This window comes from Grus americana, chromosome Z (genome assembly GCF_028858705.1).
Source record: "Grus americana isolate bGruAme1 chromosome Z, bGruAme1.mat, whole genome shotgun sequence".
Lineage (NCBI taxonomy): Eukaryota > Metazoa > Chordata > Aves > Gruiformes > Gruidae > Grus > Grus americana.
The window spans coordinates 38,185,656-38,207,385 of NC_072891.1; the positions used below are offsets into that span (position 1 = coordinate 38,185,656).

The 21,730-nt window shown below is 39.1% G+C and overlaps 2 protein-coding genes across 4 annotated transcripts in view; one reads left to right on the top strand and one right to left on the bottom strand.

The window, feature by feature from the left end:
• Window positions 1-12,957, top strand: part of DENND4C (DENN domain containing 4C) — an 80,989-nt gene extending 68,032 nt beyond the window's left edge. For all 3 annotated transcript variants that reach the window (XM_054809381.1, XM_054809382.1, XM_054809383.1), the window contains 5 exons: window positions 823-1,068; window positions 2,394-2,511; window positions 4,172-4,325; window positions 5,358-5,422; window positions 6,235-12,957. In XM_054809381.1, coding sequence (XP_054665356.1) covers window positions 823-1,068; window positions 2,394-2,511; window positions 4,172-4,325; window positions 5,358-5,422; window positions 6,235-6,371 — 720 coding nt within the window. In that variant the 3' untranslated portion in view covers window positions 6,372-12,957. The remainder of the gene's footprint in view (window positions 1-822; window positions 1,069-2,393; window positions 2,512-4,171; window positions 4,326-5,357; window positions 5,423-6,234) is intronic.
• Window positions 12,958-16,685: 3,728 nt separating this feature from the next.
• RPS6 (ribosomal protein S6) lies at window positions 16,686-21,669 on the bottom strand. Its single transcript, XM_054809407.1, has 6 exons — window positions 21,561-21,669; window positions 20,613-20,744; window positions 19,561-19,771; window positions 19,036-19,182; window positions 17,638-17,795; window positions 16,686-16,828 (listed from the first exon to the last, which is right to left on the bottom strand). The coding sequence occupies exons 1-6, from the start codon at window positions 21,564-21,566 to the stop codon at window positions 16,733-16,735; spliced, it is 750 nt and encodes a 249-aa protein (XP_054665382.1). The 5' UTR covers window positions 21,567-21,669; the 3' UTR covers window positions 16,686-16,732.
• Window positions 21,670-21,730: the final 61 nt, after the last annotated feature.

A 21,730-nucleotide genomic window follows, 5' to 3' on the forward strand; every position in this document is an offset into this window, starting at 1 on the left:
TCCATTTGGGGAATGGGAATGGCCAAGCATATTTTCATGTTGTTATGACAAAAATAAATCTTGGTTCAGTTAATCTAAAATTGCTTTTTCAGTACATTGTATAAACGGTGCTGCTTGATTTGAAACATTCTCTCTAGCAGAATGAAGCTAGTCTTTGTCTTTTTAAAACTGGAAGTTTGTTTTAAAAATAACCCAACTTCTGCAGCAGACTAAACACAGTAGTGCAAACAACACACTTGCAAGAGTGAAAGTTTGTTCCTTTCCACACATTAGCTTACATACCTCCTTTATATTCAATATAAGGTTAGGCTTACCTGTTGACTGGATGGGAGAAGGTCAGAGGCAATATTGAGACTATCACATTATTCTTGCTTGTGAAACAAAGTGTTTTTATTGGCAAAGTGCTTTTTATTGGTAAGAAGCTGTCTTCACATGTGAGCTCATGATTCAGTTCCACAGCTGATGTAATAACTGACATTTTTCTGCAATCTCCATTGCCACTGGCTTAGTACCAGCTTAGATAATTTGAAACTGCACAATCAGGAACAAGTTATAACAAATCAGAATTTTCTCTTTTTCACATAATAGAGCAAGCTTAGGTGATTGCTCTTTAAAGGTAAGAAACACCTCAACAGTCAAAACTGCTGATGCTGTTGAAGTTATTGTGTGTTCAGTATTTTCAGAGGCTTTTTCCAGTTATCAAAAGAAACTCTGCAATGTAGGATTTTCAGGGCAAGTAATCCTGAAGAGTATTTTTAGAAGAAAAATCTTTGATTTTGTAAAAACCCGATTTTTCTTTTGTGTGTGTGGTTTTGTTTTTAGGATCCTTTAATAAAAAGACCTAACCCTCTCCCCGTATCTGTACCCTACTTGAGCCCTTTGGTACTACGTAAGGAGCTTGAATCACTGTTGGAAAATGAGGGAGAGCAAGTAATTCACACATCCAAATTCATCAATCAACACCCCATAATTTTCTGGAATCTAGTTTGGTATTTCCAACGGTTGGATCTACCTAGCAACTTACCTGGACTCATTCTAACATCTGAACACTGTAATGATGGAGTGCAGGTAAGTGGCTTCCTCATATTAGAACTACAGGTATTAGAGTAAGCTAAATTTGAGAGTTTAGTTCAAAAAAAGTTGGTAATATCTGAGTAGCTTGGATCTAGGTTCCTGGTTTTTATAATACAAGTAGATAGGTTTGTTTTCCACAAGGTATCTTGAAGGAAGATGAGTGAAAACAGCATTCAAATTCTAGTCAGGCTTTTCTCTTTTTAAAAACCCAGAGAATAAGATTGATTAAACAGAAGGCTGATACATAGAAGGAAACAAGATGCGTCTGCAGAGAACTCAAAAATTGCAATACATTGTAATCCACATAGTGTGGGTTACATACTTTAGTATATAAACCTTTTAAGTTATTAGTCAATTTTTTTTCTTTTCCACTTGTTACTCGAACTCCGTTGAGTTTCATTACTGTATGAATAGAACAAAAGAATGTAGAGTGGATGCTATCTTTTGAGTATTTTTGCTTTTTCCCATTTTAAGGAGCAGATGTGTTTCTGAAACCTATGATTTGTGTATGTAAGTACCAAATTCAATAGGTATTTGTATATGATGTACATGAAAAAGTAGTATTTTCGTATCTGCTTGTATGCATGTTAATTTTAAAATTCTGTCCTTCAATTTTAAAAAAATCCCCCCACCTAGAACCAAGAACAATTTTCCAAGAAATATAGTTGAAGACCAATACTAATGAAATCTAAAGCAAACCAGAAAAATACAATGCATTAGCAGGGAAGACAACAAGGTGTGATATAATATCTTTTAATTATTACTTTAAATTGACAAATTAGTGGTAATTTTTTCTTGCCCACTAATTCTTATTGTATTAGTGACTCCAGAGGAACTTAATTTTATAAAATAATTATGGAACTATTGTTTCGAGTGCCATATATTTTTAATGGACATAAATGGTTCCCACTTGTATACAAATACAGATTCTTTCTGCTTCTTGGGAAGACCCGACACATAGACATGCATACCACATCTTAGTCAGGTCAGAAAATAAGGTATGGCATGTAGAGTGGTATTAATCAAGTAACATGTTGGGTGCACAAAAAATATGCATAAATATTTTCTTCAGATACCTGTAGAAAACTGAATGGTCTTCATATATTAGGCTGAACTAGAAAGGGCAATTAAATGTGGCAGTGCTTGTGACTTTGCTCTGGTTGAGTGCAGTTTTCTCTAGAAGACATCAACTGTTCCTGTTTGTTTGGATTCAAGATAAAGTAAACCTTCTTTGTTTGCAAAATGAGTAAACCAGCAGTTTATTAAATAAGACTGTACTGATGTTTTTAAAACTTCTTCCCTTTCCTCATGTTTTTTAGCTTCCTTTGACATCTCTTGCTCAAGATAGCAAGCTAGTGTACATCCAGCTTCTGTGGGACAATATCAACCTTCACCAAGAGCCGGGGGAGCCCCTGTATATGTCTTGGCGAAATCTCAGTAAGTAAAACAAGTGTTACAGAAAGCAGAGGGAGCAGAGGCTATGAAAAGAAACAGTTGTTTTGTAGTGTCTGAAGTGCGCGCAGCCCATCAAGTTGGAAAGCTTTTTAAGTGTGTGAAGCATCTGCAATCTCTTAGGTACTTAACAAAGTTTTGTCAAATTATTTGTGAAAATACCTTACTGATCTGTGTGAAAAGGTATGTTATCTGTTCTTTATGTGTCATACACTTATAAACAGGGTGGGAGGATTTGCTCTAGATGTGGTGCTAAATAAGCTTCACCTGATTTGAATGTTTCACTGCATTGTCTGGTTATATCTATGCAGGCATGGAAAAGACGACTGTCTTTCAAAAATGTATCTTGTGTTTCTGTAAATGAATGAAAGGTCACAAGTCCCATTACTATGTACATTTGGCAGCCTACTTCACTGTCAAAAAGTAAGATCCAAGAAAGCCTTTGTCTACCATAACTTGATTTGGAAGGGAGAAACAACACGCAGACTGGTTATGAGAACTTTGGGATTTCATTACTTCTCATCAGCAAAAAAAATGTGTGTTGACCTAAACTTCTCAGTCTGTTCTAACTTTGAAAAACTATGTAGCATGCTAATTCTGGTTCTAAGGAAGAAAAAAGTGTTTGTTGAAAAGTATCCTAAAACCAAACAGACTGATCAGAAAGTTACAGTCAAGAGCACAGACTAAGATGTGGTGTTTCCCTTAGCTTCTACAAAAGTATATTGATTTGAGCATAATACATGAAAACTGTACCCAAAGTACTCAAACATGAATGAAGATGCATAAATACATGTATTTAGGTAAATAAAGGAGAAAAAGGCCTGTTTTAAATGTGGTAGTAGTATTGTAGGTAGCTCTACAGCAGTGTCAGAAAGTATTTGGAAAACAGAGAATTACATTTGTAAAGCATCATATATATAAATTTTATGAAAACCTTAGGTTGGTGTGATTATGATTACTAGCCTTGGTCTACATTTCATTTACACGCGACATGCTTGCTGCCTAATCTGTAGCCTTATTTTTTTGCCAGTAAATGGACTCGCTATTCCTTCACAAGTCACTGTTTTCCAAAGAATAATAGTTGAGTGTTATTCTGGAAGTGGCAATGTAAGCAACAAATTGTGATGGTAAATGTCTTGATAATTTTCTTTCCTGTTTGATGCAACTGTGCATTATCTATTTCAATATGTTGCCCAGAGTTATCAATGAATTGTAGGTGGCTTTTAAGAAGGGCCTTGATAAGAAAAGTTTCTTTGATAAGAAATGTGACAGTCTTTTGTTGTATTTCTTTTCTTTCTGTAAAAATAACCTTCTTGGAGTGAACCTAGTTTTTGAAACTTAAGTACAGCAATATAGCTGAGCTAACAAACCATCGCAGGCAACATCTGATGCTGGATACCCTTCAGACTTTTGTATTTCTCTTTCACGTGTATTTCTCTTGCACATGGATACTTGATGCATCCTGTCACTTTCGTGGTGAAGTCTGTAAGCTGACAAAGCCTTTCCATTGTAACAAATTTCTGTAGATTTAAGTAAACTTTCTGTATATCTGTATATCTCACTTCAATTAGTAGAAGGTGAAAAATTCAGAAAGTGAAAAAAAAATATTTACTGTTTTAATAATCTAGACTGTTGCATTTCCCAGATTCTTCTGAAAAGAGACCCTCCACAGTGGCAGAAGATCAGCAGGCAACTAACACGTTGTTGGAGAACATCAAACTATGTATTCAAAACAATAACGTTGATAAACCAATCAGCCTCCTTGTACAGAAAGTTAAGCCAGATGTGAAACGACAGAGGTAAAGAGATAATCTTTTCTTACTTTCTGCCCAAAGTTAAATACGATCAGACTGTATACACTTCATAATGATAATTCCATAAGGACCTCTAATCAATGTTCAATTTCGTTTGTGTCCACAAAACACGGTGTATATTTGTTCATGTCCATGTTTGTAAACAGATGCATTCTGTAGCCAGATGTATAATTCATCCAAATCAAATGCATAAATGTAATTCTTTAATCAAAATGGACATTTTACAAATTAATCAGAAAATTACAGATTCTGGTGTCGCTCCAGATCTGGCAAATTGATAAGTACAAGTGTGCAGCATCCTGTTGCAGTGCCTGGAATATTCTCCAAACTACCTGTTGAAATACTACCAACCTGGAGTACTGGCTAAGAAAAGTGGATACAGTATGATCCACAAACCAAGGGAGGCATGTAAATAACACTCGTACAGTACCTTTTGCCATCCGCACTACAATTCAAAGAGGGTTTCATACAAAAGCACAGCCTCTGAAGTAAATTACAGTAGATACAAGATGTGTTTGAAGTCTGTCATGCTATGTCATCTTTGCTTCTGTGGTTTGTAGTTACTAAAAAGAAACGAGAACTAATCTGCCTAGAGAAGATCTGTCTTTGAGATGGATTGTGACATTCTGAAACAAAAAACAAAGTATGAGTGATCTGAAATAAGCCTGCTCCCTGTACTTTACCCTTGGGCAGGGATGCATTAATAAATAAGTGGTGCTCAACATTATATTTCTTGTTTTTCTGGAGTTTTTATGGCATGTTTGGCAGAGGGATTTTTTCATAGAAAATGTAACTGCTGGGATTTGGCAATAATATAATTTCATTCGTTAAGGAAAAATATTCAGGCATAAGAAAACTTTAAGCCAGTAATCATGTAGATTGGTCATTTCTTCATAAGCAAGGTTAACAGAACAGTTGCAGAAACTACATAACGGAAGATTAGCATCTTCAACATTGACTTTGTAAACTCAGTATAGTTGGTGCTTTCATTGACTTGCCCTTCAAAATATTTCCTAGGAGTTTTTACAGAGAAATTCTTTTCCTGTCTCTGGTGTCTCTTGGAAGAGAGAACATTGACATTGGTAAGTAAAAAATACTGTGAAATGCATAGTGCCAGTATATGAAATATATGAATACTTTATATGAAACCTAGTGTATAAAATTGACTTTTCATCCATGAGTAATTTAAAATAAACTTACTGTACAGGTGGAGAAATGGGCATTGTAATCTTATTTACCAACTCTCAATTATTACTGTTGTTCCATTGTGATCATGGTTAACAGGTGCAGGAAAATCCAGTTCAGGGGCATCAAAAAAATATGCCAAACAATTGCTCTGTTTTAGTGAAAAGTACTGTAGTGACACTCTTCAAGTAGGTGTTGCTTTTATGAAAATGTAATTCAGATGGGACCATTAATTTTGACTTTGTCTGAAACCAGTAATCAGTTATTTTGAACAAAGTTTATTAGCTTGAAGCTTTCATTCCTAATGTCTGAAAACTTGTTCCCAGTCTTGTCCATCTTTCTCTGACCCACACATTAGACCTGTGTCATCTGGCCACCTGATTGCCCGCCCCTTCCTGATCTCCTCTACCCTGACTTTTATTTGGTACTATGCAAGCAAAGGAATGCCTTTATGGGCTGTGACAGGGAAATACCGTAGGAACAGGCAAACTGAACTATGATAGAAGTAATGGGCATCCACTGTGATGCTCCAGCATGAAGATGCTTTACAGGTTCTCTGAGAGGATGCATTCTGAAAAAAAAAAAAAAATCAGCAGCTAGTTAATTACTTTATCATTATATAAAAATCACCAGAAGTATTTTATAGGAACAGTAGTGTGCACTGTAAAGGGTTTCTTAAATAATTTCAACTCTACTTTTTCTATTTCAGAGGTCTTTGATAGTGAATACAGACTTGCACATAAAAATTTACCAAAGGATGTTCTTGAGAAGATGCAGAAAATAGATGCTCCACCAAGCAGCAGAGTTGAGTGTTGTAGGAAGTGCTTTGGAGCACCTTTAATATAAAAATGACAAGAACACGCGCTAAACTTCAGTGAGACAAAAGAACCAGGAGTATGATGATATATATGCATATATATAATATATACACTTTGAATCCAAAAAGGTGATAATTGAGCAATTTGTCAAAGTGATTTCATTGAGCTACAACATATATTCTGTCTTTCATCTCATGAGACACAGTGTAAAGTACGTTAAAATGTTTTAAAACTATATTAACAGGGTGAGTTGGTTTCAGTGATTGATCTGCCTTTTTTTCCTGTATATACTTCTGCTTTTCCTTCCTCAAATCTTTCCCTCAGAGTATTAAGTTGTTCAAAAAGGTGATGATTAAACAGCAGCCTATAGTTGGTGACTTTCTTCAGAGCCACCAATACTTGTGTATTTTAATGAAATACCTTTCCTGGCACAGAATATTTAAATTCTTCACTACTTCTTTAAAATGACCTTTACATAAAAGAGGGATTTTCTTACTGGTGTACAGTATGTTTGTATGAATGTAAATATTTGAGACCTTGGATTGAAAGTTGCAATGCAGTTGCTTTTGTCAGATCACAGTACCTAAAATTGCTACCCTTCTCTTGGCCCGTGTCCCAATCAGCATTCTCAATTGTCTTTGGCTGACCTTTTCACAATGTATGTCTATAGTTGTAGAAACCAGAAACTTACACTAGCTTTCCGGTATTGTCCATCTGACAAATTAAAGATCCTGTGAATGTCCTGCTGCTTTCTCCAAAAGAATTATAGGCTTCTACACTAAGCTGCTCAGAAATGGATGGCTTTCTAAAAAATAGATAGGAAGCTTAAATGGCATTAGGATACATACAAGGTTTGTCAACAGATACTGTCTGAAAAAATTATGCTTTATACTGTATGCATGTATGGTTAAAAAGTTTCTTTTTCCTAGAATCCTTTATCACCCTCTCTTATGGTTTAAGGCTAGCCTGTGGGTTAATTGTTTTGCACTGACAGTCCAAATTCAATATTTCAATTAAAATATATTTATAAATGTGTATATTAGCACAAATGAAGTGCTTGAGTGTATGATCTGAAAAGATGAATCCGTCTTTTGGATTGCTTCTAGTAGATAAGACACTTCCTCACCTCACAGATCTAATTGACTACTGTAGTCACAGTCTTGGTGAGAAGAGCCTGGATACTGGTCAACAGTTTAAATGTTTCTGTTACTTGAGGAATATGATAAGATTTATTCCAGGTTTTTTGCTGAAATTTAATGGCATGGCTTTTCTGATGGAGTTATTCCTAGAGAAAAAAAGAGTAAGATTTGTAGCATGTTAAAGGAGCATAGCTGAAACTATATTTGCATCTGAGTATGAATGTATTTACTTCATACTACTCTTTTATTAAAAATTTTCATTCTTGAAAATGATGAGGGATGAATATCTGTCTGGAACAGCTTCTACATGAAACAACAAAACCAACTTTTGTTTTTTCATGAGGCTAAAACAAAGGATTTGCACTATTTGTGACAAAATACATTTGCATCATAGACTGATTTGCTTGTATTTTGTCTAAAAGTGCTGGTCCTAAATTAATATGGGGATATTGCCTGGACAGGTTCTCTCCTGATGAAAATATTATGCTTTCTTAACAATTAAAAGCGAGAAAGCACACACTTTTTTTTAATTCTTTATTCTTTGGGTTTATGCATGGTTGCTTGCAGATATCTGACCTACATCACAATGGAAGTGTAGAGCTTGATTCTTCCTATTTTCCTCTCTTCTCCTATTACATAATTGACATGCGCGGTTCCATCCTTTTAAAGCAAAAGTCTCTCTGAAGCATTCATCCAAACAACTTCTACAAATCAAACGGCAATTTTTCTTGTATAATTCTATACTGATCTTAAACATACAGCTAGACAAAGACAATTATTTGAGTGTTAAGTGGACAAACCACATGATTATGTGATGCATCTTGCAAGGAATCAAGTTTTAGTTATTCTTAAATTATCACAGCTGATTAAATTACAAAGAAAATCTGTCACAACAGACAATCTGGGACAAGACAGTGAGTGCTGTTTTAGATAACTGCTGACGTCTAAATTGTTTTAAACCATTGTAAATAATATTATTATAAACTAAATTCTGTAAGCAGATCACCTTCACTTCAAAATAACCTTCCCATCTGTTGCTGAAAATATAGATTAATCAGGCAGTAGAGTTGTAGAAACAGCAAAGCAGATTGTGTCACAGCATCTAGTGCTAAATGTTAGACTTTCCCCAGATATATACACTAAACAAAAAATCCCCTAAATCCTGAGGGGGAAGAGGACAGCTGTGGGATTGAACTTGCTTTGATTTGCTCCTGCATATTGGCGTTTCTGTACACTACAAATTAACTTTGATTCCTGTTGTATGTACCTGGATTTCAAGGTGGTAGAAAGCCTACATGTAATTACTTGAAATCTTGAATCTGCCTATTGAAATTAATTCTTTAATATAGAATGACAAAAGTAAGCGCTTACTCTTTATTAATTTGGATTTTTTCAGTGCTTGGTTTTTAATAGCTAACTAATCAGCTGGTTCTTGAATGAAATCTGTAGTTCAAATGAAAAGGGAGATCTCTGACAATTATTTGTTTGTTAAGCTTTCATCTAAGGAGATGCTTTTTTTGCGGGGGGGGGGGGGAAAGGTTCACAAAAATCTGAAAGGAATTAACTGAGTGCTTTTTCCCAGTTGCTTTCTCTCCTTTCAAATGCATAATGGCACTTGCTGTTCTTCCTTTGACTTTTAGGTCTCCTCCTACAAACAGGTAGAGACTGCAGGTTTTCCTACACAAACTTTCTGAGGCGTAGGCTTCCCTAATTTGAATGCTGAAAGAACTATGAGCATGCATAAGAAAAAGGCATGACATAAAGTATCTTAGCATGGTGCTATACTTGTATGGTTGAAAATCTGGCCAAAAATAAACAGGGAAAAGTCTTCAGAAGTTTTTGTTGTTGTTGCTGTTATTGGGCTTTTCTTTTTTTTTTTTTATTTGGGTGTGTTTTGTTTGTTTGTTTTCAGAGCATTGCAAACACTTGTGCAGTCTTTCTGAAAATTTGGTGCACCAAAGGTGTCGTAAGTTCTTCTCTGCAAGTTAGTAACAGTGTGAACTTCTCGGGCTGCATAAGAATTACTTAGTTACCTGCAAATGCTTCTAATTTGTTTGACACCTCACTCCTAGTAATCCAAATTTGTCTGAATCCATAATGCATGAATGAGCTGGACAAAGTGCTGTGAAGAAGGGGTGTGGATAAGCTTGATGTTGGTTCTGTTTTCCTTTCAGTGCAAGCAGAAAAAGGAGCATTTTGCTCACTCGCAAAACTCTTGCCTCTAAATACTCTTTCTAGTAGCTCAACAGACAGTGTTTGGGAAGAGATGGCTCTTCTGTGTGTATTTTGGAATTCTCATGTATAAACGTGAAGAAAATGGTTGCAGATCAGTATTAACTTCATCACCTGCAATGCGTGCACAAAGCGAGGGTCTAAGCCAAACTGATTATGTATGTGGATGCAAACTGTTAATGAATTTCAGGTGAGCCCAAGAACTCAGAAAGTTTGTGTTGGAATGACAATGATCCCAGAGAAGATTCCTTGAATTGTTGCCCTAAGGATGTTGAACTGCAGTCAGTTATGCGGAGGAGATACTTTACTGCACCTTTCACCCAGCTGTAAAACGGTTACATATAGCTTCTGTGCTCATATCAAAATAGCTAATTTTTGTAAAATTAAAACAACAAATGGGGTCTTAAAGGTTTAAAATCAGGATTCTTAAGTGACAAAGTTTTTCTTTATGAATTATAAATATATTCTGGCACATTACTAAGATATAACAATTTTCAAAACCCTGTAGGTATAGGAGACAGATGGGGCCACAGTATTGGCACAGTAATAGGTACCAGCTTTAACATGCGACTAGAAACATCTGTATGTTACTTGTAATTATATCCTGTCTTCACATTTTATATAACTCAAGTTTAGACAGTACAATTTCAATGGAAAATATTGTGTATGTGTTTCAAACAAAATTAATTTGTTTTGCAAGTAACTTAGTCTTGTTCCTAATGGAATTTCACATTGGTTAAGCTCAAGCTACGTTGCACTTGTGAATGAGTAATTTTATTCCATTTTAACTGTGAATTAATGGCTTTTTGTGTTGCCGCAGCTAGAAGAATATACCTTTCATTGTTTACTGCTTTCCTTGAATAACTGCAACATAGGGGATATTTTCAAAATGTACATTAAATTAGATCATAGAAATTATATTTTTAAAACAAATTGTTAAAATATAAGTAACTGAAGAATCCACTCAGTAGTTTTATCTTTTTAAACTCTTAATTCAACAATTATTTCAATACAGATAACTTTATTTCATTAAATGGTAACCAGGTCATGTTATTCACATAACTGTATGTTTTTGACAACAGTTCTTTCTCTTCTAACTAATAAAAACCTTCAGGTGCCTTCTGTGTATCAGCTCTTCTTTATGGACCTTTTTAAAAAACAAACACACACCCTTGTAACTTTTAAGCCTGGAAACTGAATGGTTGGATTGGACTCTAGTTCTGTATTCTACTGTGCTGTATATTGTGATGCATATGAGGAGAGAAATGGATGGGGGTTTTATTTGTTCTTTCAGTCTGCATCAATCAATGGTGCAAATAAAAGGGATTGTTTGCTGTTTTTAGAAGCACATTAAACTCCTTTTAGGAGCTTAAAATAAACTATATTCTAATGAGGATGAAAGGATGTAGTGTGAATAAATTATGATTTTAAGTGAGCTGGGAAGTTTTCTTTAATGCAATAAAATTTGCACTGGTTTAGAGACTGTTTTGAACTGTTGAAAAATGGCATTCATTTACTGTGCTTTGATTAACAAGTGTTTCTCTGTAATGTTTTTGTACATTTGACAAAGGTTTCTTGAGTTTAAAAGGGCACTCTGCATATTCTGAATTCTGTATAGATATCCTAGACTAAGAAACAATTTTTAATGTATTTCCCAAAATAAATAAAATATGTATGCATCCTGTGTAAAAAAAAAAAAAAAAAAATCTCAATTGTTCAGCTTTTTTTGCCATTGGAACTTACCTGCTTGATCAAACTTAATCTTAAATGCAATTTCAGCCTATAGTTGGGCAAAAGCAGAGACACGTGACTGCCTTTTTTGGGAATTGTTTCATTGTACGTCACTGACTTACGAGTGGGAAAGAGTGGGAGCAGTTGGGGCAGGGGAGAGGGAAAGAAAAGATGGGATTCACTTTTAGATATTTGGTTAATGAGAGAGGATGGGTTTGTGGCACCTTAACCAAGCCATGGGGACTGGCAGAGGTAAAAAAAAAATTGAAAAACAGGCTGAGGGAGGCAGAATCCATGCAGGTTTTGTTCACAGGGAAGTGGTGGACCCTGGCTTCCTGACGATAGAGTTGCTGCTGTCTGCTGACCAAGACAAGCACCGTTAACCAGTGGGTGGTTGTACTTGGCAGAACATTTCCCGGGAGTTCTATTGTCTCAGTGGCTTTGTAACAGGGGCACAGAGGGATGCTTTCAGTGATGCATCCTAGCTTGCAAGAGACACCGATGGACCTCCTCCTTCATCACATACTTGCAGGTTTACATGCAGTTTCCAGATTTTTTATTTTTTTCTTTTATGGGGTAGGGGACAGGTAGAGGAGTGAGGCTGGGATGAAATTTAAGCAGTAGAAACTGCCAGTTACGGTCAAGGGCTTCACAACTGAGTATCTTTCAAACAGGTATGGCAGTCAGTTCATTGATCTGTTAGTAAAAATAATACTGGACCCAAAAGACCTCTCTCTGAAGAAACTGATACACATCACTAACTGGCCACTTGTGAAGAAGATTCATAGTAAGCTCATCTTTTCAGGCCTGTTTTTAGGTATGGAGCTCAGGGACAGTCTTTTGGACTTTTATAATCTTGTCGGCATCAGGACAACTTTGCTTGTTTTGCTCTGACTGTTTCTGTCACTGCTGTCTTTTTAATAATGCTGCCTGCTAAAAATATTACACTGCCTTCCTAATATGCTGGCTCTAGCATGGCCTATTGAGAGAGGAGGCTGAAGGAGGGAGGGTGAAACAGGAACAAAAACCTGCATTTGAGGAATCCCCAAAGCAGCACGAGCACCGAATTCGGGTTTGAAGCTGTAGGAAGAGGGAACTGCTGTCTCCTGTGCCAAGATCAGGTGGGAAACTTGAGAAAATGTGATGGTAGAAGGCAATAGCAGAAGGACCTTTCTTAAGGAAGCTCTCTGCTCCCTCATGTGTTCAGAGCTACCATCAGAATAGTCATGGGTGGTAGTTCTCAGCTGTGCAGAGACAAACTTCTACTGTCTACAAAGAGGAGTAAAGGAAGAGTCACTAACTTGCCAAGCTGGAGAAAATCTGATGGGGTCCAACAGGAAACACAAAGGTCCTGCCTGTGGGTAGGAATAACCCCATGCACCAGTGCAGATTGGGGCAGACCAGCTGGAGAGCACATGCTGGTGAGACATGCTTGGGTCTGGGCTGCGTCCAAGCCTGGGCTGACCAGTACAAGAGAGGCTTGGACATCCTGGAATGACTCCAGTGAAGAGCTGCAAAGGTGAACATCTGTCACACAAAGGGAGGCTGACAGCTGGAGAAAGCTTGGGGGCAGGGAGTAGAGAGAATCTCATCCTTTTGTCTAAATACCTGATGGGGTGGTGGGGAGTAGAAAAGACTGAGACAGACTCTTCTCAGTGCTGCCCTGTGCCAGTAGACGCAATGGCCACAAACTACAGGAAAACCCGCTTAAATGTTTTTATCTGTGAGGGTGGTGAAACACAGGAACAGGTTGCCTGGACAGTTGCAGGGTCTCCATCCTTTAAAAAATGGGAGGAGCAGAGGCTGGCTGTGCCTGGTTACCTGAGTAGGTCAGAGGGATGTTCTGACATTTTTGTTGAGGTTTCCTCAAGGTGTTTTCCATTGATATTTTTTCCCCTTTTTTTTTTCTTCTGTAGTGTCATACCATCTGAATTCAGACGGAACTTGCCCATTACAACTGATTATGTATGTCAATGTTACATGTGTTCTGTTTTCTTGGAGATGAAATAGCAGAGGGTGGTGAACAATGGGTTTTACACAAACTGGCAGCCTGTCACAAGTGAGGTCCCCCAGAGATCGATACTAGGCCCCATGTTTGAACATCTTCACTAACAATCTGGGTAACGGGACTAAAAGCACCCTCACCAAGTTTGCTGATGTCACTAAACTGGCTGGTGAGGTGGACGCATCAGAAGGGAGAGCCATCTTGCAGAGAGACAGGCTGGAAGAGTGGGCTAGCAAGAACTGTATGAAGTTTAACAAAGACACATGCAAAGTCCTGCACCTGGGACAACATAAGCAAAGAGCCCAGCACAGGCAAAATGATCTGTGTGGCTGGGGAGCAGCCTTGCTGTGAGGGACCTGGGGGCCCCCGTGGACAACGAGCTGAACATGAATCAGCAGAGCGCTGCTGTACCAAGGCAAATGGGATCCCATATCTGCAGGCACATTACTAGCGGTTAGAGGCATGATCATCCCACTTTAGTCAGCACTTGTTAGGCCACATGTAGAGTGCCATGTCCAGTTCAGGGCCCTATAAGTTAAAAGAAGATGTACACAGACCAGAGAGTGGTCCAAAGGAGGGCCATGACGACAATCAAAGAGTTGGAGAACCTGCTGTATGAGGAAAGACTGAAGGTCTTTGTAGGGCAGCTACAAAGAGGACAGAGACTGTCTTCACAAGGAGCCACATGGAAAAGACAGGGAGCAACAGGTACAAGTTGTACCAGCAGAGGTTTCATTTCAATGCAAGAATTTTTTTTTACAGTGAGGTCAATCAATCACCAGAACAAGCTCCCCAGGGGCATGGTAGATTCCCCATCACTGGAGGTTTTCAACATGCAATGGGACAGGGTGCTCCATAGTCTCATCCAGGCTCCCTTTCCCACAAAGGACTGGACCAGATAAGCCCTCAAGGTCCCTTCCAACCTGGGCTGTTCTGTGATTCTAAGTCACAGTATACCTGATTTGCACTTAGAAAGCCAGGAAGGAAGAAGGAAGCAACAGAAAGGAGTTTCAAGGAAACAAGCAATGAAAAACAGTAAAGTTTTTTGTTATTGGGGACAAGGCCATGCATTCTCATTGACAGCCTGACAAAAATAACCAGCACCCCACCTACTTTTTTCACCCATTCATACAACTGGGTGTTAGTTGCACTGCTTCAGAGAGTGGTAACAACTGATACAGCAGGCCTCCCTTTTAAGACACACCAGTCTCAGTGCTTGGTGACCTTGACCAGATTAAGAGCCTCTTAATCACATGCAAGTACCCTTTACTAGAATCTGAAAAAGGGTAGAAAGTGTTAAGAAATTAGCCATGTGTATTTCTCCTCTGTAGATTATTGTAAAATTCTCAGCATTATGAATTTAGTGAGCACTAATCTCAAAGAAGAGACCCCCTTTTGCTTCACAGTGCCTGTTGATATTACTTCTGTACAGTAAACATTTGTAATGTGTGTGCACAACTTCTTCAGTAAGCAGGTTAAGGACATCGTATGAAGCATATTTGACTGCCACATGATATAGATTTATCCATACTTGTTTCTGTATCAATTTTTTGCAGCTGAGAGACTAACATTAAATTTTGAGTGGATTTGTGAAAGGTATACTTTTTATTTTAGTGAAGCTCAGGCTTAGCAGGGTCTCTATGGCCATCTTCACTACTAAGAGAAAAGAACCTCTTGTCCAATGTGACACAGTCTTGAACAAGGCCTCCATAAAAACAACCAACCAACCACCTCATGTATCATTTTATATAGCACAGTACCCTCTTAAAATTTTAAGAGACTAGCCAGCATTCTTATATAACTCATGCTTAACTTCTATTTCTAACCCTCTTTGTGTTTTCTGATTATGTAGTTGATCTCTCACTCAAAAATAATCTATTATTATCCCTCCACCTGCAGTTATGCTGTGAAAGACAGCTTAAATGGAAGCTTGGAGTAACTGCTTTGGCCAATTCTCCTGGTCTGAGGCTTCTACTGTGCACACACATTCTTCGTGGCAAATTCTGCCCTTGTCAGAGATCAGTATCCCCTCACCCTAATACAAACCAAAAGTTCCAAGGATGGCAATTTGATCCTCTTGTGCCCATAATCTACTGCCAGCAAGTCATGTGTTCTGCAACACTGATTTTCTAGAGTCCAGATTACACAATTAGTGTATTAAAAAAATTACTTCTAAACAAGTCCGGTGGGGCCCTGACTTAAAAGAGCCTTACCATGCACACAGAAAGGAAAAAGGTTAGTAACTTCTAAGGCTGCAATAAAGCTTAATGTATTAAAGTTTTCATACTAGAAATGGAAGCACCTGTCTCAACAAAAACTGAGGTGGATCTTGATTACTGTTTTAAGAAAACCAAGATCATCTATTGAGCCACAGACCATTCTAACATGAAACGCTTAACATGTATTCTGAAGTCAGACCAGAATTCCCATCACCCTTACCTGGTACTAAATCTGCAGCAAAGTACAGTCTGAATACATAAAGGCTACTGTATTTTTTTTTATCCTTGAATGAAATTTCTAAGTCAAACCTTTTAATGGCTAGATTACTCATGCTCAGTACTCAGGACTAATTTCAAGATCTGAATGCTGAAATACTTAGAATCACAGAAGAGACCTACAAGGATTGAGTCCAACTCCCTGCTCCTCACCGGACTACCTAAAACTAAACCATGCGACTAAGAACATTATGGAGATGCTCCTTGAATTCTGACAGACTTGGTGCCATGACCACTTCCAGGGGAGCCTGTTCCAGTGACTGACTTAATCACGCTTAATTCTGCCAACAATCAGCTGAAGGCTTTAAGTTTTACCAATCTCGCACTGAGTATCAAAAGCAAGTGACATGATTCCTCATCGGGAAACACTATCCTGTACTTAAGATTTAAAAAAAAACCAAACCCCAAACCACTGAACAGTACCAAGTGAGTTCTACCCAAAACTCCTAAAGATTATCTCAAGTTTCTCCCATGGACACTGCTGAACCATCACACAGGATTTTCTGTTACAGGTAAATCCTGCCTGCAGAAGAAAAAAACCTGACATGCATGCACACACAAGGTTATTATCAATTGGAACTGCTCACTAGAGACATGAATATGTACTACAAGTTCTCAAAAGAGAACTGAATCAAGATCAAGGTTTGTGATTCCAGTTTGGTCTGCATGATGCAGTTAGTCTACATTACTTTTTATTTTAAGAGATAGCCAGTCACGATATCCACTGGAAAGTCTCATACTGAAATTTAACCACAAAAAGGGTTTATTTTTAGCATCATGTACATCTTTACTTCTGACTTGACTCAGACTTAGATGTAGAAGCTCTCAATGAAGAAAGCCGGCGTCTCTTCGCAATTTGCTCCTGGCGTTTCTCCTTGGCTTCCTAAAAAGCAAAGCAGTGTGAAATAAGTACTGAGGTGTTACACAATCAACCACTTCAAAACACCTACAAAGTAACAAACTAGGGAAAATGCAACTTGAAGGAAGCTTCCGAAAAGAATAGATTCCTTAAGTCAATAAAGCAATGTAGTTTTCCTTCTTCACTAATCAGAAGAATTCTGCAAGTATCCAAACCTGTACCGACCCATGTCTCTGAACAATATGGACTAGTATCCAAAATTACCGTAAAAATACTAATGCAGAGTTCACAACATACTAGAGATCCATCTACTCTCAGTTTCAGTCTGGAAGTCATGAAACACTCAAGTACTGTGCCAAATATTCCAACAGTAATGCTTCAGCAGTCACTGCTGGTTTAGGCACAAGAGCAAACTCATCCAAACAAGCAGCTTCCTGCGAAGTTATCTTCCATTCAGGTGGATACAGGTGTTGGATATTGTTTCTCCACACAATCACTCAAATGCTTGGGCATGTGAGTTAAACTAGAATTCATCTGAACTAAAATTGCTAATGCCAAACTTGTCTTTACAGGTCATAACTGTTGTTTCCTTCAAAATCAGCTCTCAATTAAACTAATTGGTCTGGTTAATTTCTTCTATTCTAGGACTGGCAAAAATGGATAGAAATGTTCACACAAACATTTGACCACCTGTGTTTATACCCACACTTAGGCATTCCTATTCAAAATGAGCTAGGTACAGAGCAGGTCTAAGTCTACAGTGAAGTTTACCAAATCCTTTGATTCTGGGGTATGAGGTACTCCATACGGCTGAGTTATAAGGGCAAACGCACCTTCATTCTCTTGGCCAAGAGCTTCGCATATTCTGCTGCTTCTTCCTTATTCTTTTGAGTGCGCTGCTTCTTCAGAGCAATGCGTCTGCGCTTATGTTGCAGAACTCGGGGAGTCACTAGTCGCTGGATCTTAGGAGCCTTGGTTCTGGGTTTCTTGCCTAAAAAAGCATAATGAATCAGCAGAAGCAGATTATCTTCCAAAGAGGTCTCAGGCCTCATCTAGCAAACTTAACAGCATGTTCCATTTACTGTTACGGTAACATTATTTAGTGTACTACATATTATAGTAACTTATACAGAGTTTAACCTCTTGACAGATGTTGCAGGAAAAATGATCAATTACTGTCAAATGTAGCATTAACAAAATATAGTTTTAATGCTCATAATTTGTTATCAGCAATGAAGTAAACATCTCTCAGCTCTCTACAATTTTACATAGGCTTGATGTGTTCATCTCCAAACCCCAGATCTACATAGACCATAATGTGCAAACAGAACACATCACCACACAGATCTGTAAAAGTTCACTACTCAGTCCTGCCCAACTTCTGCAGTCACAAGCAACAGTCTGATGTCCACCACAATCACATTCTACAACAGACAGAATAGCTCCTCTGATGCAGAAAATAGTGGTCTGGACACCCTGGAGGTGTTCAAAAAGCATGCAGACATGGCATTTCGGGACATGGTCTAGTAGACATGGTGGTGTTGGGTTGACAGTTGGACTCAACGATCCTAGAGGTCTTTTCCAACCTTTAAGATTCTATGATTCTATGTCTTTTACCCAACATACTTTCACAGTGCCCAAGCTTTATCATGCCCTTTCTGTTAAAAATTCTCACCCTTTCTGTTCCCTGATCAAATGCAAAAGAACCCGAAACACTGCAAAAGAACACTGCAAAAGACACATGGTAAGCAAAACAGTGCCCTCCAAATAAAAGCTCATTTTGGAGACTGCCATAAACAATGGGGAAAAATCTTTGTATCTTCTCTATATACTGCTTTTTTCCTCCACCTCACAAAAATGGTTCAAAAACATTCCACCTCATGTTTAAGCTTATTAACAATATTTTTGGATTATTCTTAGAACCACTAGTGAATGTTACTCCAGATTCTATCAAACATTTAAAAACTAATTGTGCCGAAGTAGATGGAAAGGGAAGAGAGGGGTAAAAGAAATGGGGCAACCAAGAAACCCCATAATTATTATTAACTCCAAGAAACTCCATAATTATTACCTCCATAGTTATCCATAAGTTACAGATGAGAAAACTTAAATACCACGATAGTCACCTCCTGGATCTACTACTGTAGTGTGCTTCATTCACTGCAGTAGGCTGGACACCTCTTTGCTGATAATTACATGAAACCGAAGAGCTGTAAAATCTGAGTTCTTACCCTCTTTGTTCAGAGGCTTCCTCACAACATACTGGCGAACATCATCCTCCTTAGACAGGTTGAACAGCTTGCGGATTCTGCTAGCCCTCTTGGGACCAAGACGACGGGGCACAGTTGTGTCCGTCAGCCCAGGAATATCCTTTTCACCTTTGAGAATGTAATTTTAAACATGCTAATTAACCCTGCATCTACTGAACAACTGCTTTGTTAGTGAATTTCAATTACAAGTTTAAAATGCATAAAAATTCAAGATAATACTAGATAATCCTTGGGGTTCACCTACCAATAGCACCACCACCAGCTGCACTTTGCTGATTTAATATGATCAGATTGTTGCAGCAATTACAGTGCTTCAGTAACCAGTTTCAACATTACAAGAATGTAATGTAACTCAGTGAATTTCAAGACACATTCACACTAAAATTGGGACTGCATTTGCATTCTACAGAACTACTCAGCCACTAGCAAGCAGCCTCCTTCCAGGTACCTACTTCTACCTAGCGCCTGCTTCATCCAGACTCTTACCCTTTTTCACTATGACCAAGTTCAGAACACTTAAGTTGGCATCAACGATGCAACCACGAACGGATTTGCGTTTCCTCTCTCCAGTTCTTCTGGGGCGATAGCAGGAGTGACCCTTGCTGAGCAGAAGGCGGACACGTCCATGAGTCAGGACACCTTGCTTCATGGGGAAGCCTTGTTTGTCATTGCCACCACTGATCCGGACAACATAGCCCTAGGAAAACACAGAAATACACTTCTTAGTTGTTTACATCTCTATTACTTCGAGGAGAACAATGGGGCACCGTGCCCATGACTCAGGAAAAGTCACTGTTGCTGCCGATGCAAACAACTTCTTTAACCAGCACTACTCCAACAGTTCAGGAATTTTACTTAACAGATGTGATAAATACCTCTGCACACCAGAATTTACATTTAATCTACTTAGCTTCAAATATATTACTAAAAAATTAAATTCCTATCCACTGAAAGTTTTGTTTAAAAACCTAACCAAAGCCAGTTATCATCACAAACTGGAAATCTGCATCACAAAGAACGTCTGTCTGGAGTAGGGATACATGAGTAAAAAGGTGAAGTAAAGGTTTCATTGCCTTCCTTGTGGCAGTGGCAGCAGAAATGATCAATGCATCCAAATTCAGCTGGACTGTACTGCTCCAAGGCCATCCACCTGGCTCAACATGCTTTTTCCCATGCACTAGCAGCAGTTCAAATACCATGAAGGCAATTCTTCAGTAAAGAAGGTATCAGCAGTTTTATGGTACAGATTTAATTTGTCCTGCATACCAAGACAGCATTCAAATTAAGAACAAAACACTACTGCAAAGAACAGCAAGAAACTCTAAATGCAAGGCTTATAAAAAAAAAAGGATTTAAAATAAATCAAAGTAGCAGAACAGGCTAGTCTTCATCACAGACTTCAGTATATAGAGAAATTTTCAACATGCCTGCCAAACGTATAGCATACAAACACTGTAGTGTGACAGCTGCATACTGGAGAAATATTCTAATTTCAGCTCCTTGAATACAGGTCCGACATGTCCTTCTACACTTCTTACCTTCCACTCCTCACCAAGAGAATCAGCCGCAACCTCTGTGGCCATCCGTTTCTCATAAAATGTTCTCAGCTTGCGTTCATCATCCACTTCAATGAGTTTCTGGCAGCCAGTGGCTGGGAAAGAGATGTTCAGCTAACAGGAGAAGAAAAAAAAAACCAAACACAATTTACATGTTAACAGAAACTTAGCATTTATCTGCCGGTTTCATCTTAGCATTTCAAAGCTGAAATTCCCCATCTGCTTACGTGAAGGCTTACTAGCCATAACTTGTCACTACTGTGCTCACAGAGCCAGCGAGGTCCATCCTTGGCCACGATGGGCTCTATTACTTGTTCAGTTACACAGAAAACTGTCTTTACCACAGTTGGAGCATGATCACCTTCAAACAGACTGCAATCAAGTCAAGGTGAGAGCAGCAAAAAACTGTTCCCTCTTCTTCTGCAAGCCCTCTGTACCACACGTTGTATTAGAAAACTGCATAAGGAACCTAAGGGAGCCACGCTTGCCGCTGGTGACTAATTACGCTTCTTGGAGGCCGGTGCAAAGCCCAGTGCCTCAGGGACGCCTCCCGGCACCGTCCCCTCCAGCCCGGCCTGAGATCAGCACAGGCCCAGCTCTAGCGCACGCCGCGCCTCCCTGCTAGCTCAGGCTACCGACAGCGCAGGCCTCGCGCTCGCAAAAGCCCTTCTAAGAGGAGGAACGGGCGCTACCAGAACCCGGAGCCCCAGAGGCCAGTGGCAGGAGAGGCCCCACTGAGGGAACGGGGCCCGCGCGGCCGCCATCTCGCCCCACCAACAATCCGCTCCCATCCGCCCCATAGTGGCGCTCCATCCCCACTGCCAGGGACTATCGGCTCCCGTCGGCAGCCCTGCACGCAGCGCCGGAGCCATTTGCGGCGGGGAAACCTAATTCTCCCGGGCGCGGCCCCGACTATCTGGGCCTACCCACCTTCATCCTCGCCAAGCTGCGCCGCCGCAAGAAAAGGCCGCACTTCCGCCCGCAGCCCGCACATACACCCGCCAACTCTCGCGAGAACGGTACCGCCCATGCCCCGCGTGACCGGAGCTGTCCAATGGCGAGCGAGACTTCGCCCGCCGAGGGGCGTGGCGGGGAGGGGG

Coding starts and splice junctions, on each gene's coding strand:
- RPS6 (XM_054809407.1), bottom strand. Junction 19,772..20,612: donor CTCTTGGTGAGGAGTGGAAG/GTAAGAAGTGTA, acceptor GTGTTTTCCTAG/GGCTATGTTGTCCGGATCAG. Junction 19,183..19,560: donor CTTGGTCATAGTGAAAAAGG/GTAAGAGTCTGG, acceptor ACATTCTCAAAG/GTGAAAAGGATATTCCTGGG.